At 42.7% G+C, this 19757-nt stretch overlaps 1 protein-coding gene across 1 annotated transcript in view; it reads left to right on the top strand.

Annotated features, from left to right (window-relative positions):
• The first annotated feature begins 90 nt into the window (after positions 1-90).
• SMIM14 (small integral membrane protein 14) overlaps positions 91-19757 on the top strand; it is a 40075-nt gene continuing 20408 nt past the window's right edge. Inside the window, exons 1-2 of the mRNA XM_042812240.1 lie at positions 91-154; positions 15734-15844. Coding sequence (XP_042668174.1) covers positions 15770-15844 — 75 coding nt within the window. The 5' untranslated portion in view covers positions 91-154; positions 15734-15769. The remainder of the gene's footprint in view (positions 155-15733; positions 15845-19757) is intronic.

Genomic DNA, 19757 nt, shown 5'->3' with positions numbered 1-19757 from the left:
GGCAGATCCGGGTCTCGTGGCGGCTGACGTGTGAGCCGGCCCCAAGCAGCGGGGCCGAGCCGCGGGGCCGCCTCAGCGAGTCCGCCCGCCCCGTCCGCGCAGCGCCCCGCGGCCCTCTCTCCCTCCGCAGCCCCGCGACGGCGGCCGGAGCACGGTGAGCGGGGAGGGGGGCGCCGCGGCAGCGGGGGGAGAGGGAGGGCCGCTGCCGGGCACGGCCGGGCGGGTCTCCGCGGACAGCCCGCTTCCCGGCCGTCCTTCCGTCCTGCAGGCGCGGAGCGGCCTGAGCCGCGGCCCGAGCGGCCCCAGTTGCCCCGAGGCCGGTGGAGTCCGAGACCACTCAGCTGCCGGGCGCCTCGCCGGGTATCGGCCCGCCGAACGGCCGGCGCTCGCCCTTCGCGGGCGTTCGGCTGCGTGTCTGGTAGGGTTCGCTCGGCTGTTTTCGGTTGTTGGGGTTGTCAGCGCGAAGTCGCACGCTCGTGGCTTTTTGGAGGATCTCAGAGTCAACCGAAGGTTCTGTTTTTCTGTCCGTAGAGGAGCTGGGAGTGACACGCTGACGGGATATGCGCTTCCCTTGCCGAGAAGCAGGCTGAGGGGAGAAAGCGGACGGCGTCCTGTAAAACAGAGCCTCCAAATGACAGCGTCGCGCTGCCGTTAGCTTCCTACGGGCAGGGTTCCGGGCGGGAGCCCTCGCCCGTGTGCCTCCGGGGTCGGTTGGTAGCGGGTTGCGGCGGGGCAGAGCGTTGCTGGCCTGGGCGCCCCGGGGAGCGCCGCGGCAGTTTCTCCCTGGCTGTCCCAGCGCCGCTGCCGGCTGTCCTGCCCAGGCTCAGCCTCTGCCCTCCCCGAGAGCTCGGACCTCGGCGTGTGACCTGCCCCGGGATCGGCAAACACCTGTTCTCCTGGCCCGCGGTCAGGACTGCCTTTAGGCTGTATGCTTAGTGGTGTAGGCAGTGTTTGCATTATGCGCTGGTAAACATCCTTGTCTTGAGAAGTCATGAAAACTCATTGTGGTTTTTTAGCATAAGGACATCCAACTTTTAAAATAACGCATTATGTTAATGTTAACGTGCCCACTGGGCAAGTTGCCTATCTGCAATGAGCTCAATGGGTCACTTGTAAGAAGTCTTTCATGCTCAGCTCTTACAGTTCTGTTGACCTTTACTTGCTTCTGTTACTTTCAAAAGCAGACATCAGAAAGAAAATCTTTAGTCTCATTTTGATTTTTTTTTTTTAGCTGATTTCTTCCTGTCTGTAGCAACAGAGAATAATGTCCCTGATAGTTCTATCTCATTCTTCGTATCCTTATGACCTGTCCAGATGAGAGAAATCAAACTATTGTTGTTACTGATTTTTATTTTTATTTTTTTCTTAAGAAGTGACTCTGTCATTGGCAGTGTAGCTCAAAACAATAGGAGCAGCTGGCAGAAAATAGTGGCTGTAACGGTTGGCAGCACAGCAGTCACTTCAGTCCTTCTCATGCCACTGGGATAGGCAAATCTGAGCTCTGTTTGGCTCTGTTGCCCCTTTCTTTAAAATGTGAGATTGGCTTTTCTTGCCTAACCCCAGCATAGCACAGAGTTCTGTGTTTTAATTGGTTTAAGATCATTTTGCATAAGACACAATACTAGTGTGAGGGCTTGGTGGATGTGCTGTTGGCTCTCTTGCAGATTATTGGGCCACATGCATCTCTGACAAGCAGGAAAGACCCTGATGTGCTCAGGGCCATAAGCAAAAAGGGTCCATTTCCAAACTGAGATTGTAGCAGGAGCCTTTCTATTGTCCTGGTTGGAACATTTTTTAGCCTAGCTGGCTACAAAAATAAATATTATGAATATGGTTCTAGGGGATTTTGTATGTTGTTGTTGTGGCACTTTCGCAGCACGTTACTGAAGTCACGCATTTAGTCTGTTAAATCCCAAGTGCATGACGCAGTTATTTTGTGCTGCATTCTGCAGTCTACATTCTTCCTTCTTTCTAAAAGAAGTTAAGAAAAATGTATTTTTCATTAGAGAAGTCATCTACAGAATGCAATTTAAAAGTACATGATAGTTTTAATTCCTCTGTAACTGTCCAATCTGCTTTCAAAAGTTTAATATTTGGGTTTAGAGAAAGTTGGTTTCAAACTGACTTCTTGTTTCGTTATTAACCTCTCATTTTCTGCTTTCATATATTTAGACTTTAGAATTAGTGATGTGTGAATGTTATTTGCATAACAGATGTGTAATAAAACAAAGTCTGTTTTATGTTTCAGGATTTTCCCTCCAGATATTTTAGGTTCTTGACACACACTCTTAAAGGCCAAATTTTGTCTCAGTTGACTTCATCATAGCAGAGTCTTTGCAGAAATTCAGGCCAGTGTAGTGGAAGTAGCAAAATCTTTCTGTTCTCTATAAGCATGTATGAATGGAGGTGTCTGGTGCTCTGATAACACCAGGGATGAGATCCTTATGCTGTATGTTTTGAACATTTATCAGGTTTCTTTTCACAACAGATGTAGAAATATTTTGGCAGATGCACTTGTGCGTAGACAAATTGATGTCATCTGCCCATATTCTGCTTGGGAAGCAAATTAGAGAGCCTGCTTTGCATACTCTTCTACACTATCACGCTTGATGTTAAGCATTCTTTCTGTTCTTACTTCCTAGATTTGATTTATTAATACATGAAGACCCTATCTGGTCACTGATGAAGCATCTGCAAGATGCTGAGGAGTGCTTCTTGGAAGATCCAAGTGTTCCTAAATCCCCTCTGAGTGCAGTGGAAGCTGAGAGAACTTTTTAAGGTTATATACTGCACAGCCAAATCTTGCACTCCTTGTTCAGTTTGAAAACAAACCACAAAACAGAAGAAAGAACAGTTTTCCCAGAATAGCTCCTTCAGCTTACAGGCTTTGACTCACCGACAGCTAGCTTCCCAAGTTCCAAGGAACCTTAATTGAAGAAAGACTCAACTCCTTGTTATGTAGGAATATAAGCATGTATATGAGGAGGATCAGGCTGTGTTAGTCTTCTTTCTGCCAGACCTTGGCAGCGGTACAGTGGATGTTCATAGCCCTCTTTGCATCCCAGCACCTATCTCATGGCATTGGCATGGGCAAGAAGAAGCTCCTTAGCAGTGATTGATTCAGCTTTTTATGAGAGATCTGAAGATGTTCAGGAAGCAGCCCCTGGCGTGATTGAATGGTTGTACATTTGCATGGTTGTTAGTTGAACAAACTCGCTTTGGAGGCTTTAGTTACATTGTCTAGCTGGTATTTTTAGAGATAATAGAACAAATTAGTCCCATTTGGGTGGGAAAAGATAGAGTTACACTTGATAAAAGTTTTCCTCATTAAGATTAATTCTTCGGCAGCTCTGCATGCGTTAAAACCCATGGTTTTCTAGTGCTAAATATAGTTTAATTCTTACTTTACACAGCTGATAGACCAATGTCATATCCAAAGCACTAAGCTGTCCTAGGGAAGAAATGATTTTATCAAAAGAAACTGAAGCACTGTACAAAAATGTAATCCCAGCCTTTAGTATGAGAGAAGCAGTTGCAATGTTTGGTTTGTCAAATCGTTGTCAATACAGTAACAGAGTTTTGGTCTTCTTTTGTTCATTGGTATATCTTCATGTATGTCTTGCTGTTTAATCATATTTTTGGTAAGACATTATTTTTAAAGAACTTGATAAGGTACTCTGTCAGTTTTCATATGTAAAAAGTTGGTAAAAGGAAAAAAAAAAAAACAACTTTGAATAGAATTACATGAAGATGTGAAGAAAAGTTTGGTGTCAGCTCTTCAAACAGTTGGTAACCATTTGTGGAACAAAGCTTCCCAGTGTGAGTTGCATGGCTTCAATGAGAACGCTTCTGCCAGTGGTTGCAGCATGGTTAGGGGCTCACCACCTTCGTATTCCTTTATATAGACATCTTCTGGGACACAGGAGTCACTGGATGCTTCACTTTCAAGTTTGTATTTAGAGCAGTTGTGTCCAAAGATTGAAAAATATCTTCTTTCCTGGGGGAAAACATTGGAGACAAAGATGCTATGATTTTATGGTTGTGATACGTTTTTCAAAGCAACTAATTGCAATCTTGTCAATAGTGCCATGGATTTTCCTTATGCAATTTAACAGATTTTAAAATCTGTTCCTTGTAGGTGCTGGGTAGACATGTATCATTTGCATAGCACTTTCCTTTTGATGATGTAGATTGGGCAGTGAGTCTGCTGAATGGGTATTAAATGGGTTTGGGATTAAAAATTGGGTCTTCTGTTTGCTAAACATACGTAAATAACAAAGCCCAGAAATCCTGTTTATTGTTACAGCTTCCTTCTGGTATAAGTGCTCATTAAAAGGCTCTATTTTATGAGCTCAAACCGTTTGCTTCAGGTATGTAGAAAACCTGATTCAACTTCTGTGTAAGGCAAAGACAGGCATCCGCCAGCTTCAGATAAAATTTGATCTGGCCTAGAGGGGTTGGGAGCAGGGCTGCCAGGGAATAGAGCTGCTTTCATCTGAAAATTGAAAATCCTGCTATCTTTCTCAGCATGCTGCTACCCTGCTAAATCTGTTTTCTCAGTGGCAAGTTATTAGGAACATATGTCATCTCTGGAGAAAAAACATAATGAAAATATTCCGGAGAATTTCAGTATGATTTTTGTGTTTGTGTGGGATAGGAGTGATGTTAAGGTACAGTGCATTTCTACAGTTCTAAGGAGTTAGTAAGGCATTTCATAATCTAAATAATTACGCTCTTAAGAAGCAAGTCTCAAAAAAACTTAATCACTTATGCTTTAGGGCTGCACTTTCTGCCTCGGTACAGAGGAAGTACTGTCATTTTTATTTGTTTTTATTACATTTTTGTAAAGGAGTGGATAAGAGATTTTTTTCATCTTTATTTTTCCAGAAAGATGGCATGTCTAAAAAATTCTCCATTATTGAGCCCCCGAAAAGAGTTATGTCAGACAAATGAGTTATCTCAGGCCATCTGAGCTGCAGTGACTGTCTGGGTGCCTGTGGCACTTCTGAATGAAGTCTCAGCTCAACTTTTCTCTTTGACAGACTCAGCACAGTCCCGTTGGCTTGCAGGTCCCACAGGCTCAGAGCCTGTGTGAGAGCAGCTGCCACAGCTCAGCTGCTACATGGTGGCTTTGTTACACTGCAGTGATTTGCTCAGGAACTGGCACCTTGAGCCTCGCTGAAGGAGTTCTACAATTGCATCCACGTTGTGCTCCTAAATTGCTCGGAAACATTTGAATGCATTAATCAGAATCTTGATTCATAAACACTGGAACGAGAGCAGGGATGTTTTATGAATAGGTTACATAGTTTGTTAGAGGAACATGTTCCATATACCCATTCTTGCCTCCCTGCAGAAGTCTGCTCCCTGGAATGCCAGTGTCCCTCCGTGCGTGGCCGTGTGTTTGGATGGAGCCTGCCTGTGTGCAGCAGTGCCAGCTGCCAGCCCTCCTCACATGGCACAGGGCAGCAGTGCTCTCCGTGGGGCTGCAGGTTCGGTGCTCGTGCAGCCCCAGTGCTGAATTTAGGAGACTGAGGAGTGAGAGAAGGGACGTCAGCAGAAGCTGCAGAGAGTCTGCAGTGCTGGAGAAATGAACCAAGAGCAGGGAAGTAAGCACATTTGCCTTATAGCTGGATGTTACAGTTACCACTTGAGTGAAAAATTCCATTAAAGTCAATAGGACTTCTTAACCTTACAGAGGACCGCAGGAGAGGGCTCCTGATTTGCTCTGTGAACTAGTTAAATGGAATAGCTTAGTAATTTTAGAGGATTGCTCCCCCTTTTGCATTAGCAGTGATTAAATTTCCTTTGGTCATTTGGTGTAATATAAATAATTTCTTTGTCCTAGACCACTGTCAGAGTTTCTATTTTAGAAAAAAATGCTGAAGTGAAGCTGAGGCATTTGCTTAGCAGAAACTGTTATTCTTGGACAATGTTCTGTGCCACTGACATCGTCTCTTAATTAGCTTTCGGGTTGCAAAAAACTTCTTTCAGAAAAATGTCATCCTTTTAACAAAAGGATGACCGAATGCTGGCAGCTGGAGTTAGGCAATAACGTTCTGCATCAAATATTAGTAAATGAATTCTAAAATAGCTGGACTGCTTTTTTGGTCCATGAGTGGATGTGCATAATTAGCTCCTTTTCAAGTGCTTTAGCCAGAAGAAATGTGAGGCCACCTGCACAGGAATAAGTAAATAGCTTTTGAAATCCTGATGCGTCTTGCTTAGCTTCCTTGGGGGGAGTTGGTTTTGGTCACTGACCGCAACCTGATGGCACTGAAGTCTGAAATCTCCTTCCCTCCAGGTAATGGGGACTGGCCATGAAGCGGACAACAGGGACCAGTACTGCAGTGGTGGTTTGAGCGTGTGAATTCTTCGTCTCTAAGCCTTATGCTTGACACTGAATGGCTTTAATTAAACCAGATGCAGCATCTATGCCATCTTCTGCAGCTCCCTAGTGTACTGTTCTGCATTGAGCTGAGGCTCTTGGGGGCACTCTTAGCCTTGGTCAGCTTTGTGTCATGGTCACAAGCAGGAAGCTTGCTGCCAGCTTTGTGTGAGATGCTGCCATCCTCGAAGCAGGATGTGCACACCTCAGTGAGAAAAGAATCGTGATGTTTGCCTGTGAGAGGCCTTTGTCCATATCATAAGCATCTAAGTTCTTGTGTTCTTACTTTGCTGTTCTTAGTGCCAGTGCCGCTGTCTGTCACCTGAACAATTCTTTTCCTGAGCTACTCAGAGCAAGTCCCAATGAACACATCACAGGTGGCCTAACAATGCTCCCTACATGATTGTCGCACAGTGGTGGACCCGTGGGGATGAGGGATGCACCAGTGCTGCAGCAGTCCTGTGAGGCCATTGGGAAACCATTATAGAATCATAGAATATCTCAAGTTGAAAGGGACTCGTAAGGAGTGCCACTCCTGTTTCCACACAAAATTCAACCCCTATGTCTGAGAGCATTGTCTAAATGCTTCTTGAGGTCCAACAGTTTGCAGCCATGACCACTGCCCTGGGCAGCCTGTTCCATGCCCAGCCACCCTCTGGTGAAGAACCTTTCCCTGATATCCTGCCTGAACCTCCCCATCAGTAGGATGCTTAGCATTCGCTCCTCAGTTCTGAGTCTGTCCGTGCTCAGAGGCTCTTTCTCTGATTTATGTTCATCCCTGTATCATCCTTCAGTAGCTGGGTTGCCATTTCTTAGTTTCTTTGGGTTTGCTTCTACTTTAAACAAGTTGTTTTATAGTAAATTAGCATTTGTAAGAAGTGCCAGATGGATGGCACTGGAAAATTACTTCCTAATTTACTTAAATGCCAAATCATTTGTGAGACAGTAGGAAAGTTACCCACTGGTATGCCTGGAGGAAGACGTGTTTGAGTGAGCAGTTCTGTGGGGCTCCCGCTGGCTTTGGTGTCTGTTGGAACCAACCAGACCAGCAACAGCTGTGTGCATGGTTCTTTTCCATGAGAAGAGGAACTGGCTTGGCTGCATTGAAAAGTTCATCTTGGATCTCGTTAATTATCCTGAGAAAATTTGCAGCACAAAAATATATTTGCCAACTCATTAGGCTACGGCTGGAAATCCAGGGAGACATGCTGATGCTTTCAAGTACAAAATCAGCTTCATTCTCCCTACCCCCTGGAATTGAAAGGAAAGCGACTGAAGAGAATTGCTTCTGAAGTGTTGCTGTGTCTAGGAACTCTCTCTGGGTATTGTATTGGCTGACAAAGTCATTGCAGCTCCTTTCACTAGAGGAGCTAAATGGATGATCTGTTCTGGCACAATTGTTGGAGAAAGCTGTAATTGAAGCCACACGTCACAGTGGCAGCCCCCACACTGACATCCAGCTGTTCTGCTGCTGTGCCCATGCAGCCAGCTGGTTCTCGTCCTGAAAACTCAGTTTAATGCCCAGGAATAGACCTGGTAGAAGAAGATCATCAGTAGCTCTCTAGGGTTCCACGACCTTCAAGGGCCACTAGATCCTGGTTCAGTGAAGTCAGTGGGAGTGCCAGCATTTGCATCAATAAAAGTGGGGTGTAGCTGTGAGCTTGTTGAAGAGATGTTGAAGAGATGATGCTACAGAGTTTTCCTTGTACTGTTAATGAAATGTTAATGGCCTGCAGCCATCCCACCCTGGTAATGCCCAATCTTGGAAGTGAAGCAGGGTTAGGCCTGGATGGGAGACCTGTTGGGAATACTGGGTGCTGTAGGCTTACAGACTGGAAGGAGCAGTCCTTGAGAGTAGCTCTGCAGAGAAGGATCTGGGGGTCCTGATGAATGAAAAACTTAAAATGAGCCAGCAATGTGCTCTCACAGTTCAAAAAAAGCAAATGGCATCCTGGGCTCCATCAGGAGAGGGGTGGTCAGCAGGGACAGGGAGGTGATTGTCCCTTTCTACTCTGCTCTTGTGAGGCCCCATCTGGAGTACTGTGTCCAGGTCTGGAGCCCCCAGTAGAAGAAAGACAGAGAGCTGTTGGAGAGGGTCCAGAGGAGAGCCACAAAGATGACTGGGGGACTGGAGCACCTCCCCTATGAAGACAGGCTGAGGGAGCTGGGCTTGTTCTTGGGCTTTTTTTTTTCAGTACCCAAAGGGAGCCTATAAACAGGAGGGGAATCAGCTCTTTGAAAAGGTTGATAACTGCAGGGCAAGGGGAAATGGTTTGAAGTTGAGGGGGGGAAGATTTAGGTTGGATGCCAGGGGGAAATTCTTTACAGAGAGAGTGGTGAGGTGCTGGAACAGGCTGCCCAGAGAGGTTTTGGATGCCCCATCCCTGGAGGTGTTCAAGGCCAGGTTGGATGGGGCCCTGAGCAGCCTGGTCAAGTATTAAATGTGGAGGTTGGTGGCCCTGCATGTGGGGGGGTTGGAGATTCATGATCCTTGAGGTCTCTTCCAACCCTGGCCATTCTGTGATTCTGTGAAAGGGCTTTATAAAAATATAAAAATATGGTAATACTAACCATTATAAAAATGCCAAATGGAGTGTTGCAGTGCTTCAGACTTGAGTACCGTGAGGGAATATTTATTTGAACGATTCAAATTATAGTGGTAGAGGAGTGCAGATGACTGGAATGTTTTAATTAGTATCAATTTGTATACAAATTCCTTGTTACAGAGCCTATTTTTAGCCTTGTGTGAACTACGGAAGTTGCTTTGTGGAGGAAATCTCCTTCGGAGTCCTCAGGCTCACTTCTGCCAGTCCTGTAACCTCAGCAGTTTAATGCTGATGGCTGAGGGGTACAGGCCAATTCGTTCTGGTTTGTTAGTGGAATGTCCTCTCTGTTGCATGAGGAGTATGTAGCCATTGATTTCTGGCAGAATTGCATTGGTTTATTTTAAAGCGCTGCACGTGTTCTTGTTTTCTACCTATGTCTCTAGTTCCTTTTCTGATGTTTCATCCCTATTCAAATACAAACGCTTTTGTTTTCTTACGCTGTCCAAGCTTTATCCTGTGTTTAGTTATTTGCTTCCTTTGCTTTTTTTAATAGCTTGGTTATCATTTCTGCCTTATTCCTCCTCTGTATTGCCCTGGTGATAGGAAATTTGTTCCACTTCTGGTGGTAGTAATAGAGAAGCTAGAAATTCCACAAAGTTGTGTGAAGGTGAAATCAGCCATGTCCTTATCTTCAGTTTGTTTATTTGAGAGAGAAACCCCCCCAAATCTGTGTCTGTTGTTTTTCTTCTCTGTGCTCTAATCGAGTTTGAAGAGAAACTTGATGCAGAAATCAATGGGTAAAATTCCCTGCCCTTTCTTACACACAAGAAGTTGTACAGCCGGAATAATAGGAAGTTAAATAACAGATCAGTGAGTTGACCGTAAGTAGTTCATCAGAAGGCTAACGAAGAACAGGGGATCTATGGGAGGGTGGATGTGCATGTACAGATAGTAAAGAAGATGGAAATCAACAGGGAAAAGTGCTATATGTTTAACAAACACAGAGAAGAGTTTAGCTTGTATTTGCTGGGCTTGAATGTGTAGGCTTCTCTGTTGGTTGGCCTCTAATAAGCAATATTTCAGCATTGCTGTGCTGGAGGTACCTTTCTGTATTATTTTGCTAAATGCCCACTTGATGCTGAATTGGGCTTCATGTAACCAGGCAGGGCTGGGTGAGCCCCAGTCCCTAGGAGAGGCAGAGTATGAAACAGGTTTTGGAGTAGCCACTTGTACGAGAGGCTGAACCGCTGTGTTTTGGCATGCCTGGCAATGAGACAATTGAGGTGCTTCTGTGTGCTTATGGTACCCAAGGGACAGAGCGGCCAGCAGAAGGAAGAGCCCTAGAAAAGCAGTGATCAGGAATATGCTGTGAAGAAAATAACTGCAGAAAGCGTAAGAGGCTGTAGGGATCATGGATATCAAGATGGCTTAGGTGCATGTGAGAAGGCAAATCCTTCCTCTGGAAACACAGATCCTTTAGGAGAACGTGGAAAAGAATGGGAGAGAGGGTTTCTGCCTGTGACAGTGAGATAAAAATGGATATTTTATCTTTCAGTGAGTGAATTGTTCTGGCTTTGTGTGTTACTTTTGCTCATTTTAGCCCTTCATCATTCTTCAGAATGCCTGCAGAGCCTCAACATGTCATGTGCTTTTTTCTAAATTTTTCTTTCAATTTTTGTACATATTTCCATTTCTTCTGCTATACTTTGCTAAAGTTGAACCCAGCAGCAAAATTAAGTGTCTGGCTTGGTAGAAATATTTGACAACTGTGCTTGGAGTTATTGCAGTTGTCTGTAAAAGAGCGTCAGGGAGCTGAATATAGGGAATTCTGTTTCTCTTTAAAGTAAGTGGAAAGATTCTGTTACTTGTCTGCTGCATGGAGGTATTTTGCTCCCAATGACTTCTAGCCTTCAGTTTAGCAGCACAGCAAAAATAGTTCGTGGAGAGGAAATCTTCAGTCATTCTTTTGTATTGTGTGTGTGATTTAAGAGTGCTTGGATCCAGGAAAGATAAGAGTTAATGAGCAGAAAGCTTTGATATGAAGATGCCGGGTTTGATCTGTGACAGATCTGCAGCAGCTCTGAGTATGTGTTGTGTATAGCAAGTGTCTCTTCAGATGATGTTCTTATACACTCCTTTCTGCTAAGGAATAGAGCTCACCAACACCTGTACCTTGACTGTCTCATTAATCAGCGTAGAATTGGAGTCACATTGGAGGCAACCACATGAAGAGTGGACAAAATGTCTTGCTGGCTGTCATGCTAAAAAAGGAATTTTGTTTTGTAATGGTGAGGGTGGAGAGAGGTGGAGTATAACTTCTGTCTCCCAGAGCTCCCCAGCTGCATGCTATTTGCTCAGGAGACATGTTGCTGAATTGGGAAATAATGTATAGTCATTACAATAATTTAAAGTACAGAAGAGTCTCCAGGTACAAAAAAAAAAAACAAAAACAAAAAGAAACAATCCAAACCAAACAACCCACAACAATTAGATTGTATCTATAAAGATTGTTTTTTTGATATTAGGATGTGTAAAATGCAGTGTACTGCTGTAGGGCATGGGTTGGGAAAGATGGTAGCAGAAAAACGATTTACAATAATCATACAGCTGAGAAGACTCATGATTTAAAACATTGTGTAGAAGTATTTTTCATTATGGCTTAATTGCCTACAATTTCAGATAGAAGGTGATGGGGGGCTTGTAGTGTGAGCTATTTCTGTCTTAATTCATCAGAGACCGTTCTCCTCTTTGCTTCTGAGTTACAGTCATCCTGGCACTGACTACAGGATTTTAATTCCAGTACTTCTGTTTATGATTGCCTCTGTGGGCCACTTTACACTTAAAGTTGTATTGATTCTTTGATGGTACTTCATATTCATCTGCATTTTTCTCTTTTTTTTTTGTACGTTTTCTGTCAGGTTGCTTAGTCTAGGGGCCACAGTATGTATCTCCTTGGTTGTTATCAGTGAGAGCTTTGCTGTATTTACCAAACAAATCTTCCAAATGCTTGTAAATCCAGAATTAAACACTGTATAACCAATAATGTAGTGAAAGTAAAATACAATAATTTTAAGTAGGGTAAAAGTAACCTTCCTGGTCAGAGCACTTGCCTGTGGTTGGCGCTGTAGCTTTAAATTCCAAGAAAACCAAGGTTGCGACCAACAGGAAAAGATGCAAAAAATAAAGAAGGGTTTATTTTACTTTATGTGATAGATTATATGTAAAAGAGCTGTGTTTGCAGAAGGTGGAGAGCTAGTGTGACTCATAGCAAAGAGGTCAGAGCTGGGCAAAACGAGCTAGCAGCTGACGTGGGATGGGACAATTGAGGTACTGGAGGAGGCAGGAAGCACACAGCAGCTCTGGAACAGGATTTCGGTGTGAGTGGGCTGCCTGAGTGCTATAGAGCCAAGGAATCCTGCTCCAGGATAGGTAAAAAAGTCTCTTACCAAATCTCATGTAAGGTCACAAAACATTAATAAACTTAGATCTAATTACAGAGCTTAGTTGATACCTAGTACTTTGTGCATTCAAAGTGTATTACAAATAAGTTATTAAGCCAGAAAGGTTTTAATGAGGAACGTAGTCAGAAGTGTCATTTTAGGAGTGAAAATCATCGTATAGCGTGGAGTTTCTTTATATCTGGAAAGCTGTGTGTAAAATCTGTTTCCTCTAGTTCTTCATCGGGGGAAAAATAGTGTTTTTCTCACAATAGATGGCCTCCCTCATTCCTTTGCCACTAAGAATTTGTTATGGGCTTGGAGGACAGAAAGACAAAGAATGATTCCTTTAAGTGTCATTTGAAGGTGAGAAAGCTCATAAGGGAGATTGTGTTGGAAAGCTTGGAAGGCATTTTACTTGGTGACATGTGTTCTGCTTTATTTTAGCTCATTAAGGTAATTTGTCATGTACAGCTCAGGTGCCTTCGGGTAAATTCCTTCTAGCACACTTCTACTTAAATTTGTGATGCTACATGACAGATTTCTCTTCCCCACTTATTGTCTAATCTTTCTCAGTTTATACTCTGCAAAGAACGCTGATTTGGTTTCACTGGTGAAGATTCTTATTTGATGTTTTGATTTCTCCTAGTTATATACAGATTAACACCTCTGCTCTCTTAATTGTTGTGCCATTACTATGTGTTACTCCTAAATTCTTCCAAGTGGGAATTAAATATTGTTTTGCAACTCTCATGCTTCCAACACCTTATTTTAGGTGTCAGCACTGTGTCCAGGAAAAGCATTTTGTGCTACTTAAAAATCAGTGCTTTTGCCTGTTCCTCATGCCAGAATAGTTTGATAAAGGCTACTCTGGCTGATGTGACATGCTGTCCAGGGAACTGGGGCAATTAAAATATCATGCAGTTCCAGTGGTTCTGAGATAATGTCAGGAATGTTAGTGTAGTTGCTTCGTAACTAACTCTCAGAAAGAATCATTAGATCATCTCTCCTGCATAATGCAGAACATTATATCTGAACCTGCTTGCTTCTGTACCTTTATTTGGCTGAAGCACATCTCTGTGTATCAAGAGATGGGAAGTCCACCTCTCTGGCATTTGTCACACTGATGGTTTACCCTAATGCTTAAAATGCATGGCTGCCCTGTCGTCTTAATTTGGTTCATTACAGCTTCCAGCCATTGGTTCTTCGTATGGCTTTGACTCCTTCATTGAAGAAATTTTCAATACTTATTTCTGTTTTTCTAATCAAAGGTGCATTTCTGTTACATATCCAAGTCATCTCTTGATCATCTTCTCGGTAACTGTCAGGTTAACCTTTTTCATGACCTAGGCAAACAATCTTTCTTCCATTTCCTCAATAATTTTTTTGCTTATTTTCAGTATTCTTTTTTAAAAAGTGGAGATGTAGTCAGGTAACCGTACTGAAGATGAGATTCTGTAATGCAGTTACAGATATCTCTTACCTTCTTTTACTTACCTGGCCTTCTGCACCATGGCTGAGGAAAATATAGAAGAGTGGCAAGCATTCACAGTGAATTAGGGGAAAAACATGTAAAATGTGTTTTCCTTTTTCCACTACTTACCTCAGAGTGAAAGAACTACTCTAGTGATGCATTCTCTTCTATGGAGATTTCTTAAATCCTTGTGGGTTGTCACTCTTCCTCCTAAGAAGATTAAAACATCAAAATACTTGTGTGGTTACCACACTAGGTTTTTGAAGGTGAAGTCTGCAGAGCACATCTGCTTGTTCAGCACATGCTCATCAAATGGTTGGTGCTCTCATTAACTACTTATTTTAGGGAATGGACAGTGCTGATCTGCCCTCTGCTCCCACGTCTATTATGCCTGATGGTTATCTCACAGTTAGGACCCCAGCAGCACAAAGTCAGAATCTAGCTTTAGTTAAACAATGTTTTAAAAGTATCACTTTTAGAAGCACAGAATAGTTTGGGTTGAAAGGAACCTATAAGATAACCAAGTTCCAACCCCCTGCTATAGGCAAGGACACCTCCCACTAGACCAGGTTGCTCAAAGCCCCATCCAGCCTGGCCATGAATGCTTCCAGGGAGGGAGCATCCCCACCATCACTGGGCAGCCTGTTCCAGTGTCTTAGCACCCTCCCCAGCTTTCCTGTAAGCCCCCTTCAGGTACTGGAAGGCTCCTATAAAGTCTCCCCAGAGTCTTCTCTTCTCTAGCTGAGGAGCCCCCAGCTCTCTCAGCCTGTCCCCTTGTGGGGTGTACTCCAGCTTTCTAATCATCTTTGTAGCCCTCCTCTGAACTTGCTCCAACAGCTCAATGTCCTTCTAGTGTTGGGGCCCCAGAACTGGATGCAGCACTCCTGGTGGGGTCTCACAAGAGCAGAGCAGAGGGAATCACCTCCCTTAAGCTGCTGGTCACACTTCTTTTGGTGCAACCCAGGATACAGTTGGCCTTTTGGCTGCAGGCACGCATTGCAGAACAGATCTAGTGCATCATAAGAGTCCTTATTAGACAGAAAACAATCTCTGATTTGATCACAAGTTTAAAATTTCCTTCTGCTCAGCTGCGCATTTTGAGCATCAATTAAATTACTGATGGAACTACTGGTGGACAGTAATGGTATACTTGTCCTGTTGCTGACATGTCTGGGGTGGAAGTGGTTTTAGCAGGGTATAAACTAGAATGTCTTCCCCACCGTGTCCATTTCTGCATCTTTTGAACTTTTTTTCTGTATTGCTGACTGAATGGCCTACTTCTTTGATCTAAAATTAGTGTGTACAGCTCCATTTCTAAAGCATTTCCAAGTATATCCACTTTTGCACCCCTGCCGCTCGCTTTCGTTATACAGTAAGAATGATTTCTCCCTCTAGCAAAGAAGTTACAGGATTTAAAATTATTTTACTGTACATTGATCCCAGGAGAGAATGCCAACAGTTTGTAAGGGGATTTGAGAGAAAAAATTCCTCCTGACTTTTCAGTTGGTATTTGTACATTTAAGAGTGTCATTGTGCAGATGAGAAACCAAGACTTAATCTTTGTAGTTCTTGTTTGTCAGTATGCATTTCATAGTGATGTGTGGGAAAACCCAGGGGAGATATAAAAAAAAAAAAAAATTTTTTTTTTGAAAAAAATTATTTTGATCTCTAAGGAAGCCTGCGTGAGGCACTGCTTTCAGCAACATCAAAATGCAACGGCACATACCAGACTTTTTTATTCATGCTGCCAAAGGAATAATAGGATTACTCTGCTTTGTTTTGCTTTTTCACCCTGGCATTAAATGAGCTGAAATTTGATGTGGGAGTCTCTGTAAAATAAGGTCAGTTGAAAAAGAGTTCATTGTACTTTTATTTTTATTCTTCTTAGGTGTTCACAGAAAAGTTCAGGTTTATCCAGAGAACCATGGCAGAGGGTGGATTTGATCCTTGTGAATGCATTTGCTCACATGAACATGCAATGAGAAGACTGATTAATCTGGTAAGGATAATATGAGAATATTTATATTTGGAAGTGTGATTATATAGACGTTGCTTCAGCACTTGCACACTTGCAGTTACTGATGCTTTTGATTTTGCTTATTCAAGTTGCATGTTCAGCTAGAATCTCTGTATCTGACTCTCTGATGAATATTTGAGTACTTAATAAAGATTATAGCTTTCTTTTGATTTCCCAGGGCTACATTTCTACAGCACTGGCATTATTTCTATTGGAATGTTTCTCTGTAAATAGAACAGTCTGCACAAAACCAAAAAAACTATCCTGCAAACTCTCTGAGTTTAGAGTAATACCACACATATGAAATTCTACCTGCTCATGTGGCAAGATAACAATGTCTTTATTTTTTGAACTGTGCTTTAAAAGCTGAATTTGAGAAGCCAGTGATTGTGAGTACTGAATTCTGTTTCACGTAATTCCCTTTGTGAATGTTCATAAATTTGTTTCTATCCCATTTTCTTCTTTAGAAGAATTTAGGAGATTTAAGATCTTTAGATTTCCTTTTAAGTTACTGAGTGCACCAGATAGATGCCTGTGCTCTCAGGGACCCTGGGTAGCTTTTTTTTTTTTTTTTTTTTTTTTTTAGAATTATTCTGCTCAGAGTAATCAGAGTTCAGCACAGATGTCCATAACACAGCACTGCAGAACTTGTGCCACCATCTTTTGACTTTGTGCTTCTGGGCCCACATACCAAGAATGCTTTCTCTAAATCACGTATAGACCATACTTACAGAATTGCTGGAAACAAACTAAGTAAAACCAGAACAGCACAACTGGCCTCTGTCAGTCAGAGGGCTCAGTCACTGGTTGCAAGAGAAGGCAAAATCGTTGTCAGCAAGGGCAAAAGGAAATGCCAAGCACTTGTCACACGTGACCATGGAAATCCTTGTGCTGTGCATCAAAGCTGATGTTTTCAAACAACTCAAATCTGTGTAGTGTCCTGTTGAACAAAAGCTTAACATGACACCAGAAAAACAGAGCATATCTGTATAGTGGTTCCCTGCGCTTCATGGGCCTGATACTTTTTCCCTTTGGTAGATTTGAGGTACGGTGCAGCTTATGCTTGCCTGAGTCTTACAAGTCATGAGTGGTTGACTCGCTTTCTTATCTCATTACTCAGCAGGTGGTAGAATTGTTTAGGGGAGGTAGGTGCATGGAGTGAAAGGCAAGTGTGCCTATTTGCTAGTGTTGGCGGAATTATTCAGGACGGAAGGGTCTAGGTCAACCATCTGCTCAGAGCAGGGGTTGACAGTGAATTCAGGCTGGATCATTCAGGGCTTTTATTCTGAATGAGTCTTCAAAGCCTTCAAAGATAGCATTTGACAGCCTCTTGGGCAGCTTTCTCCAATGTTTTGCAGTCCTTTTGGTAAAGAATTCTTGTTCCAGCCACTGTTTTAGTTTAATGTCTCATACCCTCTGCTGTACACTACTGTGAAGAGCTTATCTCTGTCCTCTCAGTAACCTCTTTGTAGGTGCTGGAGGCTGCAGTTAGATGAATCCAAAACAGTCTCTTCTCTAGGCTGAATGAGCCCAGCTACCTCAGGCTCCCCTCGTAGACCAGGTGCTCCAACCCCTGCTGGAGCCTCTGGTGAGCCTCTGCTGAATCCACTTCATTTTGTAAACATGTCACATATAGGGGAGTGTAAGACTGGATTCAGGCTGAAAATGCTGAGGAAAGATGAATAGTTACATCATTCAGTCTTCTTGCACACTTCTGAAAGATCAGTGCACTTGGCACAAAGTTGTGCTAGTAAGTATGATTCTTCTGTGGAGTCTTTGCTCCAGGGCCCGACCATACTAGCCCATACTTCACAGCTAGGTGGCCCAATTTCAAAATACTCTCAGCTTTCCCAGATGCTCTCATGGCTTCTGATGCAGTGAGGGCGCATCACTGAAGCCACAGGATGTTGCTTGGCAGGAGCTGACCCTGAGAACCTGTTTTTGCTAATTGTTTCTGTGAGAGTATAGCAAATACATCTTCTTTTGGATCATAATAACTCATTTGCTCTTTGTCTCACTTGGTGAACTATAGCTTTTAAATTCCCCTTTGCTCCCTACTGCCCTCGCGTGGTCACACGTGTTCTGTCCCGGGAATTATAAGAGCTAGGCACGAATCATGAGGTATGTGCTGTGTGCATCACTTGTGTTGACCCTGACTCCCCTGGACATATGATAAAATGGTGCAGAGGAAGCTCCAGGAAATTGGAGGGGAGAAAGGAGAATGTATGTTTGCTACTTTTTGCACTAAGACTTGTCAGTTGCAAATATGAAGCATGAAGTATGACTTTTGTCCCCACTTCTGCATTTCTCACCTTTTCCTTTTTTTGCTAGAAGATACCTATAGACACAAGTCAGCCAGTGTTCTTTTGGAGCGGCTGGAGGATTCTGGTTGTAGATGATTTGTCTGTGTTTTGTTCCTGGAATACCTCAAGCCATGTAAGGTGGCTGTAAGTGGATGATCTGGAGGCACACTAATTCCTGTGTTGTGAATGCACACTGAGTAAATGTCACTCTCAGGGCAGGGGTAACCAATACCAGTCTAACAGTGTTCCTGTGTTGCTGCAAGAATTGAATTTATTGCTCAGTGTTCAGTTTCCAATGAGATCATATGAATCAACATTTGAAACTGTGAGGAGTTGTGGGAAATGCCAGATTTCATCTATCATAAAAGGCAAAACAGCTGCTACTGGGTGTAGAAGTGCAAATCACTATCTGGGGTAAGTCAGCAGAATCTAGAAAGGAAAAGTCTGATAACTTTGTCAGGGCCAGAATATCAAGTGACCTGCTTGTGATTTAGCATACTTGCTAAATTTCCATTATTGTATCTGTGATTTTTATACTTCATTAAGAGTTTGCTTTCTGAGCTTTTTGTTTTGTCAGTTAACTGCACACAATGAGCAATAATTTTACTATTTGTTTTAAAAGGAATCCTTGCTTATCGTTTTTCAGTGCTGCTGAGCTCCACAAATCTCAGTGGAGTCTGGGTACCTTCTAGCTCTGAAAGTTGGTTTTTCAAGACCATCATTCCAAAACCTTTGGGATGCAAGAAAGCTAGACAGTCTGCCTAGCGAGATGGTGGGGGGAATCCAGCCATGCTTTACACCCAGAATGGCTCCATACTGCGAACTACTAAATTGTTAACTCTTGTTCATAGGTATAAAACACATGTGAGCACATTGGAGTGATGTTATTGCTTGGGAGCACTTGTCAGGACTCAACAGGTAGTTGTAATTATCTCCAGACCAAGCATTGTGAATTCAGAAGTTCAGAGTTAAGATCAAATATATCAGAAGAACAAAGTAGTTATCAGAGTCGCTCAAGTATGGAAATGGTCTTTTAGAATTCTTCAGTGCAGTAGTTATGTTATACAAAAATAACATGATTGATGTAAAGACTTTAATAACTCACATTTAAGCAAAAGTAAAGTAATTCTACAGATCAATTTATTTATAGCTGTATAGATCAGTGCTGATAAGAATTAAGGTTTATGCTGATGAAGAAGTCACAGTGTATTCGCTTATGGCTATTAAATGTGGACTTACAATATATGTATTCAAATACACAGGATTTTCATTAGAGTTAACTGTATGGAAAATTTCAGTGATAGTGTTATGTTAAGGTCAATAGGGGGTCAAAAAGTCCGTTTACATTCTGAAGTTCTCCTTTTAACTCCCAAAAGCATGACTTCTCATTTCTAAGTTAACTGGTGCATTTACTTTGAAACTCTTACAAAATGTATTTGGTATTCCAAATACCATAATTTGTGGATGGATACATTATAATTGTGTATGGATAAAATATAGTTTAGATCTCTACCCTAAATCAGTTCATCTTGTCATTACAATTTATTACACTAATGCTTATTCGAAGAAAAAGCCGTATTGTCATTTAAAGT

This window comes from Centrocercus urophasianus, unplaced genomic scaffold (genome assembly GCF_019232065.1).
Source record: "Centrocercus urophasianus isolate 14NV4802_14NV808 unplaced genomic scaffold, USGS_Curo_1.0 seq_13, whole genome shotgun sequence".
Classification (NCBI taxonomy): domain Eukaryota; kingdom Metazoa; phylum Chordata; class Aves; order Galliformes; family Phasianidae; genus Centrocercus; species Centrocercus urophasianus.
Note: the sequence above shows the minus strand (reverse complement) of the source record. Positions and strands in the feature narration are given on the sequence as shown.